The 12,327-nt window shown below is 34.6% G+C and overlaps 1 protein-coding gene across 1 annotated transcript; it reads left to right on the forward strand.

Moving 5' to 3' along the window:
• Positions 1-4,704: 4,704 nt before the first annotated feature.
• LOC115970700 (ABC transporter G family member 14) lies at positions 4,705-8,028 on the forward strand. The gene is made up of 5 exons (XM_031090288.1): positions 4,705-4,956; positions 5,183-5,972; positions 6,436-6,606; positions 6,798-6,985; positions 7,272-8,028. Exons 1-5 carry the CDS (start codon positions 4,807-4,809, stop codon positions 7,920-7,922), a joined length of 1,950 nt encoding a protein of 649 aa, XP_030946148.1. The 5' UTR covers positions 4,705-4,806; the 3' UTR covers positions 7,923-8,028.
• Positions 8,029-12,327: the final 4,299 nt, after the last annotated feature.

A 12,327-nucleotide genomic window follows, 5' to 3' on the forward strand; every position in this document is an offset into this window, starting at 1 on the left:
ATCATTCCTTCCCCCAAGAGTTAAGAATTAAGATAGTCATGTTGTTGGAGTTTAAATGGAAGATACAGTATGAACATCGATTGATGTGATGATGATTGATGAAGTGCATTGAACTAGGTAAATAATATTTCCAAAGGAAGCAAAACTGGTTTATAATTGTTTAATGGACTTACTGATTTTTTTACGAATTTCAATCATTATCTCTACTTTCCAATATTAACTATTACAAGTTCCATCAAGAGTCAAGATTCACTTTTTTATATCCCAAGAGTTATTATACACAACACTTCGACACTAATAATATTATTATACATCTCCAAGTGCACAATGTCCTAGTTTGAACTTTGAACAAGAACCATCCATCTAAAAAAATATTAATGCTATAGAGTATAGACACAATATACACTTCATTAATCATTAATGTGATAGGTTATTATTGATTATCTTATATATTATTCATCACTAATATTATCTTACTATTTATATTATTCACAACTTATCACTTTAATTTGATAAAAAAAAAATTATCACTTTAACGATTATAAAAAAGAATTTTTTTGGGGGGTGTATTTAGACTTATTGTGTGAGAAAATCTATTTTCAATTCTAAATTGCAAATGGAACAAAAATTAGTCAACAGGGCAGAAGGTATCTATAATTTCCAATTATGAATGAGATAAAAAGAATATTTCATCACGATATGGAGGCACGAATGAATAAAATATCCCCATAAGTGTCCGGCTGATAAGATTGGCCTAGGGCAAGGATACCTAAAGAAAAAGGAGAGCATCCATGCAAATATGAAGTGGAGAGCCGAAAGTGAGAGGGAATTTTTACTCACTATTTTTCTTGATTATTTTACTATTTTTCTTGATTGTTTTGTTCTTTTCAAGGCCAAGAGAGAACATTGACAATAGGGTGATTTTACAAAAGAAGTTTCTAACTATACGTCACTCATTTTCTTTTTTCTTCCTTCTTCTTTGTTCGAGATCTCTTCGGAGAAAAAACAAATGGATAAAGTTTAGTTACAAAATTAATTGTAACTTAAAATTACAATCTTATTTAATAAAATAAACATTACTACTTATTTTGAAAATCTAACCATTAAATTGAATATTTTTACGCTCTTAATACACATATCAAATTTTGTATCAATCGAATATTATTTACTATATGATCTATAAAATTATTTTATGCATAATTTTAAATTACAAAATTTTGCAATTTAAACAATTTATTGATGACATAACTATCGATCTGTAATTTTCTAAAATTTTTGCAAGCATGAAAGATATAAGAAAAAAATGTAATTTAATAGTAGATTTGTCAAAATTCACCTCTAATAAAAAGATATTGAGTAAAATTGTAACTTTAGGTTACAACCAATTTTGTAGCTAAATTTTGTCCAAAACAAATTCCTTCTCTTTTTATTTATGAAAAGCAATGGCATTAGGTCCCTAATTTACATTAATATAAATTATAAGTTAAAATATTATTTTGGTCATAAACTTTACTAAAAGCTTTTTTTAGGTCCCTAAACTTTAAAAGGCTTTTTTTTTCATCCTCAAACCGCGTAAAGAGGTTTATTCAATAGTTTATAAACAAAATAGGGATAAAAAAGAATTTTTCTAATAAGTTTTTTAGAAAAACTTTTTTTTAATAGTTTAATGATGAAAAATAAGATTATTTTGAAGCTCAAGGACATAAAATGAAACATTTCTAATAGTTTAAGAACGAAAAACGAACGAATTGGTAAAATTTAAGGAACATACTATTATTTTAGCCTAATATATATATATATATATATATATATATTACAAGTTGGGATTGAAAGGAGTGCACTCAAATGTTATGCGCACCCAGCTTCAAGTAGCTGTAGCTCAAGACTCCTAGTCTTGGAGGAAGAAAGGCTGTCTCCACCTGGACCCATTTGCTCTTGTCTCAGTGCTTTCCCAAAAGAAGAAAAAAAAAATTATTTTCATGGATAGAAATTGGAATCCGATTGATGGGTTCTCTCTTTAATCATTCCTCTCTCTCTCTCTCTCTCTCTCTTATTCAGCTTATATTTAAGAAAGAAAAAAAATAATGGGAGAGAGAGAATATTAGGGGGTGGTGACTTTAATTGTTAGCATCTTCTAACTTGGGGACCTTACTTTAAATGAATATTAGTGATTTTTTTTTTTTTTTTTTTTGATGGGAATGAATATTAGTGATTTAATCACATGCAATTATACGATATGAACAGTCATATGAAAGTTTGGAGATGATACGAATTTTGAAAACTACAGTGGAAAATCAATACCAACATTAGAAAGAATATAAGAATCAGTTTTCTTTACAAGGAAAAGCCATTGCTTTTAACTTTTGTTCACTTGGAAATCTATAGACAAAATCAACTCAGTTTAGCTATCTCTTCCAATTCAGGCTACCTTTTCTGCTTCCTTATATTCTTTTGAACTTATTCTTGCTTAATAAAAAGAGAGGGTTAAAATTCTCACTGTGAGGTTGGAGAGATAACACAGTAGTAATAGCATCATTTGTGGTACCCATATGTTAAAAAAATAAAATTCTCCCTATAGATATTCTTGTCCTTCATAAATGTAGAGGCAACAACCGCTCCCTCTGGATGATATTCTATTCTAGTTTTTGACTTTAAGAGGGTCTGGGGACTTGACTATAAGTATAATAAACTGACTTTGGTGATTTGTATATATAAAGAATGTGGAAATATGAAGAAAAAAAAACCTCAACTAACTAACTAACATTTTGATGGATAGTTACCCATTACACATGCTAAAAAGAAGGCAAAGAATATGGGGATACTTTACAGAACTTTCACTTCATGTCCTAGGTCTAATTACATTGAATACAGAGGCATATATAGTGTCATTGCCCTTAGAAATTCTGAAAAGTAAGTGTGAAGTCACAAAAATTTTCATTTTTTTTCTAATTTTAAATTGCTTTTGTTATTAGTTTAGTATGAGGTTTAAAATCAATCAAATTTCCCATCCCTCAGATTAAGAAAGAAATGCTTTAATAATATTAGCATGTGCTCCATAGAGAATCATTAGTACACACCATGTTACTAAATTTTATAATGACAGACATAAAAACTATAGATGTTAGGGCCCAATTAAAAAGACCAAAAAAAAAAAAAAAAACTGTGCTTCACTTGATTCTTTATTGATGTTGTAACATATAGTATGTTTGCTTTTTCCCCCAAAAAAATAGAAGTAAGCAACCTCTTTCTTTCACACACACGCATCCCTTAAGGTCATAAGACCCTAATGTACAAAGCTTTCACTTTTGCGGAATTTGGGAGAAGTAATTGTTAGGCAATCTTATCCCCAAATTTTTTTTCTTTTTTTTTAGAGGCTAATTTCCTGACTAGAAGATGATAAATTAAGAGGTTCCATAAAATTGATAAAATAATAACTAACAAATTCTTGAATACCCTCTTCTATATTAGTATTCATATATCTAACTATTAGTAGTTAGAGGTATTACACCTTCTGTTGTGTATTTCCTGCAAATCCAGCTCTTAAGCGAATTGAATGAACATATAATGATATTTTTGGCTCTAAAATTTAGAGCAAAAGTATTCACAAGCAAACCAAGAGTTTGAAATTATATGCAGTTTTTTCCCACTTCCAAGGAATAGTATTGATGAGATTCAAATCTTATGAAAGAATTCTTAGGAGAAAAGGTGAAATACATCTTCTCAATGTTTGCAACTAGACTTTTCCTAAGCTTGGTCTATAACAAGCAGGGAATATGAAAATTAACCCAAGTAAATAACAGATTTAAAGTAAAACGAAGATGAAAGTGAGAACTTAGATGTTCGTTTGCAATGCAGTAACATATTAGTGGCGTACATGTTCAGAAAGACTATGAAGAGTGAATATAACTTGCGTGCTTGGGTAAAAAACTGGCAAGCGCCACTATTCATCACTAGACAGTATTCAAATATTTAACTCTTTCTATTTTCTAATGCACATAGAAAAGTATACAGTGTATAACTCTGAAGAGATTATAAGATGAAAATAATAAATCCTGCAAGAATGGCTTATGATAGTCATCAAGTCCAAGGATTAGCAAGAAGCACTAGAATTCTCTACTAGGTAGTAACCAACAATTTACTTTCTTTTTCCCAATTTTACAAGCACAAAACATATTGTCGTATTGATAGTATGTGCATCATTAATACTTAATAAACAAGAACACTATTCATTTAAAACAAAAAAACAAAACAAGAACAATGATTCAGAAAATATAGCTTTTAGCCCCAAAATAGTGGAGTTCTGTATTTGGCACTTTGGTACTTAATTTGCTTTGTGATATTTTTAGTGCACTGATGAGATTTTTTTTTTTTCCACACCACTGCAATATGGCTTTATCTGTAGCATATCCCATTTTCCAACTACCCTATTCTTATGTTAGCGACATGAACATCTATGCACCCATGGTCACCCTAAAAAGATGAAGCAAAGAGAGATGCTAATTAAGGGAAACTTAGGAAGAAGATTTCTATAAATAATGGCTATAAGAATTAGTGTTAGAATAATTATAAGAGAAAAGAAGGTGGATCCCACCATGGAGGCTAGGGCTACATCATAGAACAATGACACACAGGGGACATCCTCGTTTATGCATCTCTCTCTGCTATATATTTATGTGCTCTCCAGTTCACTTTGGGAAGCAAGTTAAAAGGAACTCCTTAACTTCTCCCTTTCCTCAATCATCACCACCATCAACACCAACACCAAAAAGCAGTAACAACATAATTTTAGCCGTGCCCTTCAACTGCATGGAGCCAAAACCAGAAAACGGTGGCAGTGATCCTATGGAAACTCTGCCTGAGATGTCCGACCCCCAGAACACAGCTGTCCTTGCCTACCCTGTACAAGCCAATTCTCAATCTGTTTATCAACGCACCTTGTATCCTATAACTTTAAAGGTCATAATCTCTCTCTCTCCCTCTCTCTTAAAGCAAGAACATATATTGTCTGCATAATATATAGTAGTAATACAGTAGTTGCATAAACAATAAAGAATCATATTTTGTTTACTCTTAAATTACATTACCAAATATTTTCCAGCATAACAATTGTCATATATTTAACATAATGAAGAAGAATCTTTATGCTAATTTCCTGCTTTCTTTTCTATGTTTCTCTGTACAGTTTGAGGAGGTGGTGTATAAAGTGAATTTGGATCGGAAAGAATCCTGTTGGGGTAGTTGGACCAGCAGAGAAAAAACCATATTGAATGGGATAACAGGTATTGTTTCTCCAGGAGAGATACTAGCAATGTTAGGTCCATCTGGGAGTGGCAAAACCACCCTCCTTACAGCTCTCGGAGGCCGTCTAAATGGTAAATTGTCTGGAAAGATCACATACAATGGTCAGCCTTTTTCTGGTACCATAAAAAGAAGAACAGGATTTGTTGCTCAGGATGATGTTCTATATCCACATCTCACTGTGACCGAAACTCTATTTTTCACCGCACTCTTGAGGCTACCCAACAGCTTGACTCAGGAGGAAAAAGCACAGCATGTGGAAAATGTTATCACTGAGCTGGGATTGACTAGGTGCCGGAACAGCATGATAGGGGGGCCACTCTTTAGAGGAATATCAGGTGGAGAAAAGAAGAGGGTGAGTATAGGTCAGGAAATGCTAATTAATCCAAGCCTACTATTGCTAGATGAGCCAACCTCGGGCTTGGACTCAACCACAGCTCAACGCATCCTGAACACAGTCAAAAAGCTTGCCAGTGGGGGTAGAACTGTGGTCACCACCATTCACCAGCCCTCAAGCAGGCTGTACCACATGTTTGATAAGGTAGTCTTACTCTCTGAGGGGTCCCCCATCTATTATGGTCCTGCTTCTACGGCCTTGGAATATTTTTCCTCAATCAACTTTTCCACATCTATGACCGTCAATCCAGCTGATCTCTTACTTGATCTTGCTAACGGTAATTTCAACTTCTTTAAGCATCTAGGCTTAAATAAAAAGACTTTTTTATTTCCTTCAAAATAAAAATACTAGTAAGAGCTAAACGGAGACGACAGCAGCTGCTTTTTTATCCAACCTCAATTGATTTTTTCTCATGAGCAGGAGATATCACTTGGCCTACTTTTGAAAGTGGAGCTATAATTTGTCTGCTTATTTAATGAAACATAAGTAATCTTCAACCACCCATTGTGCTTAACTAATAATTATTAGTAAAAAAGTTGAGTTTTAACACACACACACACATCTTCACTCGCGCACGTACTCACGTGCTTCAAAGATACTAATCAAATTTTCACTTCAAACAGTAGCTCATACTGTAAGATCTAACATATCTCAAGTTTACTGTGCTGTATTTGAATTAATCTGGACGGAGAAAAAATGTATGCAATGTCATGACCATTGTGGGAAATTCAAAATTTCAGGAATCGCCCCTGATTCCAAGCAAGCAACTGAGCAAGGTGAGAATGCAGAACGAGAACAGAAGTTGGTCAAGGAAACCCTGATTTCAGCCTATGACAAGAACATTTCTACAAGGTTGAAAGCCGAGCTTTGCGATGCCAACAACTACAATTATGCAAGAGATGGTTCTAAAAGTAAATCTTCTCTCTCCTCCCTGTGATTGCTGTAACCATTAATTTATCCACTCTCAACCAGTCAACTTCATGCAGGAGCAACCCTCACCCCCCTCCCCCTTTTCCTTTGGCCTCAAATGATCACTGTTTTTCTTTTCTTCTGAACTTTAGTTTCAACTGATATGAAGTACTGAAATTACTGAGCAATGCAGGACATGATATGAAATCAGAGCAATGGTGTACAAGCTGGTGGCATCAGTTCAAGGTACTGCTCCAGAGGGGCCTAAGGGAGAGGAGGTTTGAAGCCTTCAACCGGCTCAGGATTTTCCAAGTTATAAGTGTTGCCGTACTTGGTGGACTCTTATGGTGGCACACCCCAACATCTCACATTGAAGACCGCGTAAGAATCACTCCTAATTTAAAATTATAAATAAATTATATGATACAAGAACAACTTTTATATCATAAATCTGGTAGTAGTAACGCTAAGGTTCTACATACAAATGACTTTTGAAGTTTTTGTCGACTCTATTTCATGTCAAAAAAATATTTCTAATCTCCTATTATATCATTTCAAAATTTTGGCAGAAATGTGGAATTTGAACAGGAGTGGAGTTACTTTTGATATGAAATTTGTATCCTTAATTTCTTATATGTGCTAAACAAGGTTTGCATTGTGATTGCAGATTGCATTGCTCTTCTTCTTCTCTGTATTCTGGGGATTTTACCCACTCTACAATGCAGTTTTCACATTTCCCCAAGAAAGAAGAATGCTAATCAAGGAACGATCATCAGGAATGTATCACCTGTCTTCCTACTTCCTAGCCAGAACAGTTGGAGACCTGCCACTGGAGCTTGCGCTCCCAACTGCGTTTGTTTGCATTATCTATTGGATGGGTGGACTTAAACCCGAACCAGCGACTTTTATTTTTTCACTACTAGTTGTTCTCTACGCAGTCCTTGTCTCCCAAAGTCTTGGCTTAGCCATTGGTGCAATTCTTATGGACATAAAACAAGCCACTACTTTAGCTTCTGTGACAACCCTTGTTTTCCTCATAGCAGGAGGATACTATGTTCAACAAATTCCTCCTTTCATAGTCTGGCTCAAGTACTTAAGCTATAGCTACTACTGTTACAAGCTTCTTCTTGGGGTTCAATACAATGAGGATGACTATTATGAGTGCTCAAAAGGAGTGATGTGCCGAGTTGGAGATTTCCCTGCAGTCAAATCTATGGGTCTGAACCATTTATGGGTAGACGTGGCCATCATGGGCCTAATGTTGGTGGGTTATCGACTTGTTGCTTATTTAGCACTGCATCGAGTGCGGTTGAGATAAATTCCATAAGAGTCCCATGTCATCAACACGAGAGATCCAAGAGTTTTCTCCTTCTTCAACTGAGGAATAATGAATCAATGATAAATGCTTAGGTTTTAGATGGTGACCAAGTTGTGAAATTTTGATGAATTCCCCTCTGAGTTGGATGCAAAATGTTTTAGCGTTTTTGTTACAACTTTTAGAGCAATACTAACTCAGCAGCTTTAATTTGAGAATAAAAAAATTTATAACTTTCTCAATAAAGTAAATAAGCTACTTCATATGACAAGTGACAGGAAATGAACCATGCAAGATATGCATATCAATTTATAGGAAAGGTAAAAGATGTCATCCAGATCTTGAAGCTCAGTATTCTTGCGCAGAACTGAATTTTAAATCTTTGAGTGGCTTTCTAACCAAAAGAAAACGTTTGTTTAATAGATTCCTCAACAAAAAGAGAGAACACTCAGCCAGGGAGAAAAGAAAAGAATAACTAAGGTTAACACCTTACAGCCATAGATAAGAAGGATTCAAACCGGCCAGAATGAAGCTCTATTGTCACTTTTTATCTTGTTATTTCCCCTCCCTCTATTGGACTAAAAGATTTTGAATTTTTTACACATTTAAAGTTTAATCTTCCAGTCCAAAATTTGGAGGCCTTGCAGCAAGTGAGACAATTGTTAACGTCTTTGTTGAAACTGAACCAATTACGTGAAATTCTAGGTCCAATAATTTTGATTAAAAAAAAAAAAAAAGCAAACAAAAGTTATGATTATTGAGATTATCAAGGAGAAGGAAAAAACTGGCACTCCAATTCATTGAGTATTTAGCTGAGTAATTAGACATAAAACCCAAACTAACACAATCTTTTTTTTCCTTAAAAAAAAAAAAATTGTTGAGTTTCACATGCACTTGGTAGGTCTTAAACCCATGACCTCACCCTCCACGGTCCACCTAGCACTTGCAAGGGGAGAAGTTGCTGGTTGAACTCGAACTCATTGGGTTCAAACTAACGTAATCCATAGCAGAAAGAAATTTCTTTTTTAGTTAAGATTTTGATTAGATCCCATTTCCTTATAAAGCTAGAAGTGATGCTGAGTAGACCATGGAAGAGTTGACAACCAAAATCACATAATTATCACCATCATAGTTCCAATAGGTAAAGTTAATGACTTATTCAGAAACAGTGACAGATTGTCTGAAAGAATTGGCCAGAGAAAACAATGAGAAGAGGAGGCCCACGTGGTGTGGACACACAAAAAGGTCACTGAAGTTTGGGTGGAGGCTCATGCAAAGAAGAAGTGACAGCCAAAATCCTTGTCATTTCCTACTTGAATGAGCACAATGCACTATCCACGCCAAACAAAATTGATCACCTGAAATCATAGAAAAGGACAAGGATCTGCATACTGGCTAGCTTCACCCTCAGCCTGTCCTTTTCTTTCCTTTATAGAATTAGAAGTTGTGGCTTTCATTCAAGAATTTAAAAGTGGTAGCCTCATTACGGTCATAGCTTCAAATGATGAAACTAAAAGAAATGAAGCACAGGAGAAGTCAAAATTATGAAGCAACTATCAACAAAAATATTGGATCTAGAAACTTACTCCACTGTACTAGCCAACTGCCAAAGCTTCCTTTTGGAGCATTTAAAGTTCAACATGGTACTTTTTTTCCTTTTCTTTTTTTAGAGATTTAAACATATGATATGTGCTCCATAATAATATTTATTTATCATTAGATCAAGACAACAATTGATTTTTGGTGCACGCAAAATCCTATCATGATCTCTTATTCAATAATAAGGAACTTTACCGATTAAGCTAACTAGAACCAGTACTTTTTGTATGAATCACGCAAGAAAAGAAAAGCCCATAATCACACGAATGGTTGAGCAAATGAGTGAAGCCAATGCATGTCTCAGTGAGTTATAGGTTTAAGCTTCTTTAGCATTAGCAGAAAAAAAAGGTATAATGAATAATGAGTAGAGTCGCCTCCTTCAGCAATGCAACCCCTTTTCTAAGTTTTCTTTTCTCTTTAATAAGTTCAACAGTCGCATATATAAAACTTAAAGATTTTCACAAGGATGATGATGATGAAGAAATAAAGTAAATTACATTATACATTTCTTACCAGGAAAAAAAAAATTGACAGGACCTTTGAGCAAACAGCTTTGGTGGATATATATAAATATATGTGTGTCAAACTTTCTTTCGCGAGAGTTTTCCATTTACCATTGTAACTTCGGCATTCATGCTGTTCTGAATCTCATCCTGAGCTTGTAATAACAGCGTGCACATGCAAAAGTCACAAAATAAACTGTTTTTTTTTTTTGAAGGCCACAAAGTAAAATGTTGACCTATCAAGCAATGCTGCATATTAATTAGAAAGATTTACCTTTAACCATAACATTTCTCCGGTATGAAATAGATTCTGTAAGTGGTCAAAAACGAGTTAAGGAATAAAGGAAATGTTGGGAATGTGTAGTGTGGGTAAAAGATAGAAAGCTCTAGCTGAAGCACGTAAATAAAATAAACCTACATTCTTTGAATGTCCGCTTGGAAAGTCACCGTGAGAGAGAGAGAGAGAGAGAGAGAGAGAGAGAGAGAGAGATAAAAGGAGAGTAGTGTTCTTTTGAGAGTAGTGTTCAGAAAAGAGAATGTATAATAAATGATTTGATATAAATGTTGTATTGTTGTGGTAGCGTAATATATAAAAAGTGGGTTCTTATACTAAAATAGATAGAAAATTTTGCATAGGATGCAACTGCTCTAAGGGTAACTGTGTGCGGCCACAGGCCCATTGTCGTTGGGCCTCAAGTTGTACAGTGTGCAGTCATAAGCCCATCATTGTTGAGACCAATGGGTATGGACTGCACAGTGGGCATGGCTGAGGCTCATTCAGTCTCAATGTCGTTACTGCTCGGACGCACCTCGGAATACATCGGTAATATCTTGGGGATATCGTCACCGAGCACTATTCGATATCTAACCATAGTTTTAAAAACCGGTACGGTGAAAGAACCGGAAAGGGACTGATTACTGGTTTTCTAGTTGGACCAGGGTCCGACCGATGGTCGAACTGATGAGTCATAAATAATTTAATTAATAATTATTAAAATAAATAGATAAATAATTTTATAACCGGTCATTTTAACTAAAAAATTAAATAATAACCCACAAGCCCACTATAAAATATTTTAATTATTTTTTAACCTTTCTAATAGCAAAAAGTAAGTGCACCGATGGGTAGTAATATCATTGCCCACTTGATCTTATTTTCCCTCCAAACATTCTACTAAGTGCACCAATGGGTAACAATATCATTGCTCACTTGATATTTTTTTCCCTCCACACATTCTACACGTTAATATCCCAATTATCACAATATTTTCTCAATACTTTTACAACAAATCATATGTGGCTATTTTTTTTATTAGTTCTAATTTCAACTTACCACTAAAATAACTTTTTTGCCCCCCCCCCCCAAATAAAAACTCATAACATCCTAAAACTTAAAACTTGTTATGAAAGCGTTGTAAAAATAGTTTGAAGATTTTTTTTGCTACATGTATCTCAATTTTCAACCACCCTCTACCAACAAATTGTTTTTAATAACTTACTTTTTTTACCTCCACTCATTCTCTTTTACTTTTACAATTTATCTTTCTTTATTTTTATCTTGATTTTATCTCCTCCACTGAGTCTTATCTCATTGCAAATTTCAAAAAGCTTATCTTATCTCCTTCCCTTTGGTCAGTAGTCATCACGTGGGCACCCAAAGCAAAACTCTTTGAGAAACAGTAAAGATATAAAAAAGTAAAGAAGAAGCTTAGAGGAACACAGAAGAGTCCACAAAGAAAAATGAAAATCTTGGCAAAAAAGAGACCGAGATACAAGAGAGATGCATCAGATCATGAAATTTGTTGAGAAATTATCTCAGGTGAATGAAAAATTACAAAGAAATTTGTGTACTGTTTGTCCGGTTTAACCACACCGGTTTCTGGTTATGCCAGTTGAACCAGTGGTTTGTACTATTTATCTGGTTTTTCTTTCATTTTCGGTTTTAACTAATAACCGAACCAGATTAAGGTCCGGTTCTCGGTTGAACCGTTTGAATCGACCGGTTTGGTCCAATTTTAAAACCATGTGTCTAACACTAGTTCCAATATTCAAGCTCCTGTTTCCAAGGCAGGGTCCACTATTGTCAGGAATAATCCAAACAGGCCCCACCCGCACGAGGATTGTCAGAAAACAATTATTGCTGACCCACTAAAGGGAGGCTATAAATAGAGGAAAGGTAAGGTGGAAAGGGGTTAGACACTTGATAGAGAAACACGAAGAAGAGAGAGAAAGGGAGGACACTCAGGAGGGAGGGTGTTCTGTCAGTTTGATCAACTATCTTTGTGGGCTTGAATCTTTGTCTTAGG

The sequence above is a fragment of the Quercus lobata genome, chromosome 12 (assembly GCF_001633185.2).
Source record: "Quercus lobata isolate SW786 chromosome 12, ValleyOak3.0 Primary Assembly, whole genome shotgun sequence".
NCBI lineage: Eukaryota > Viridiplantae > Streptophyta > Magnoliopsida > Fagales > Fagaceae > Quercus > Quercus lobata.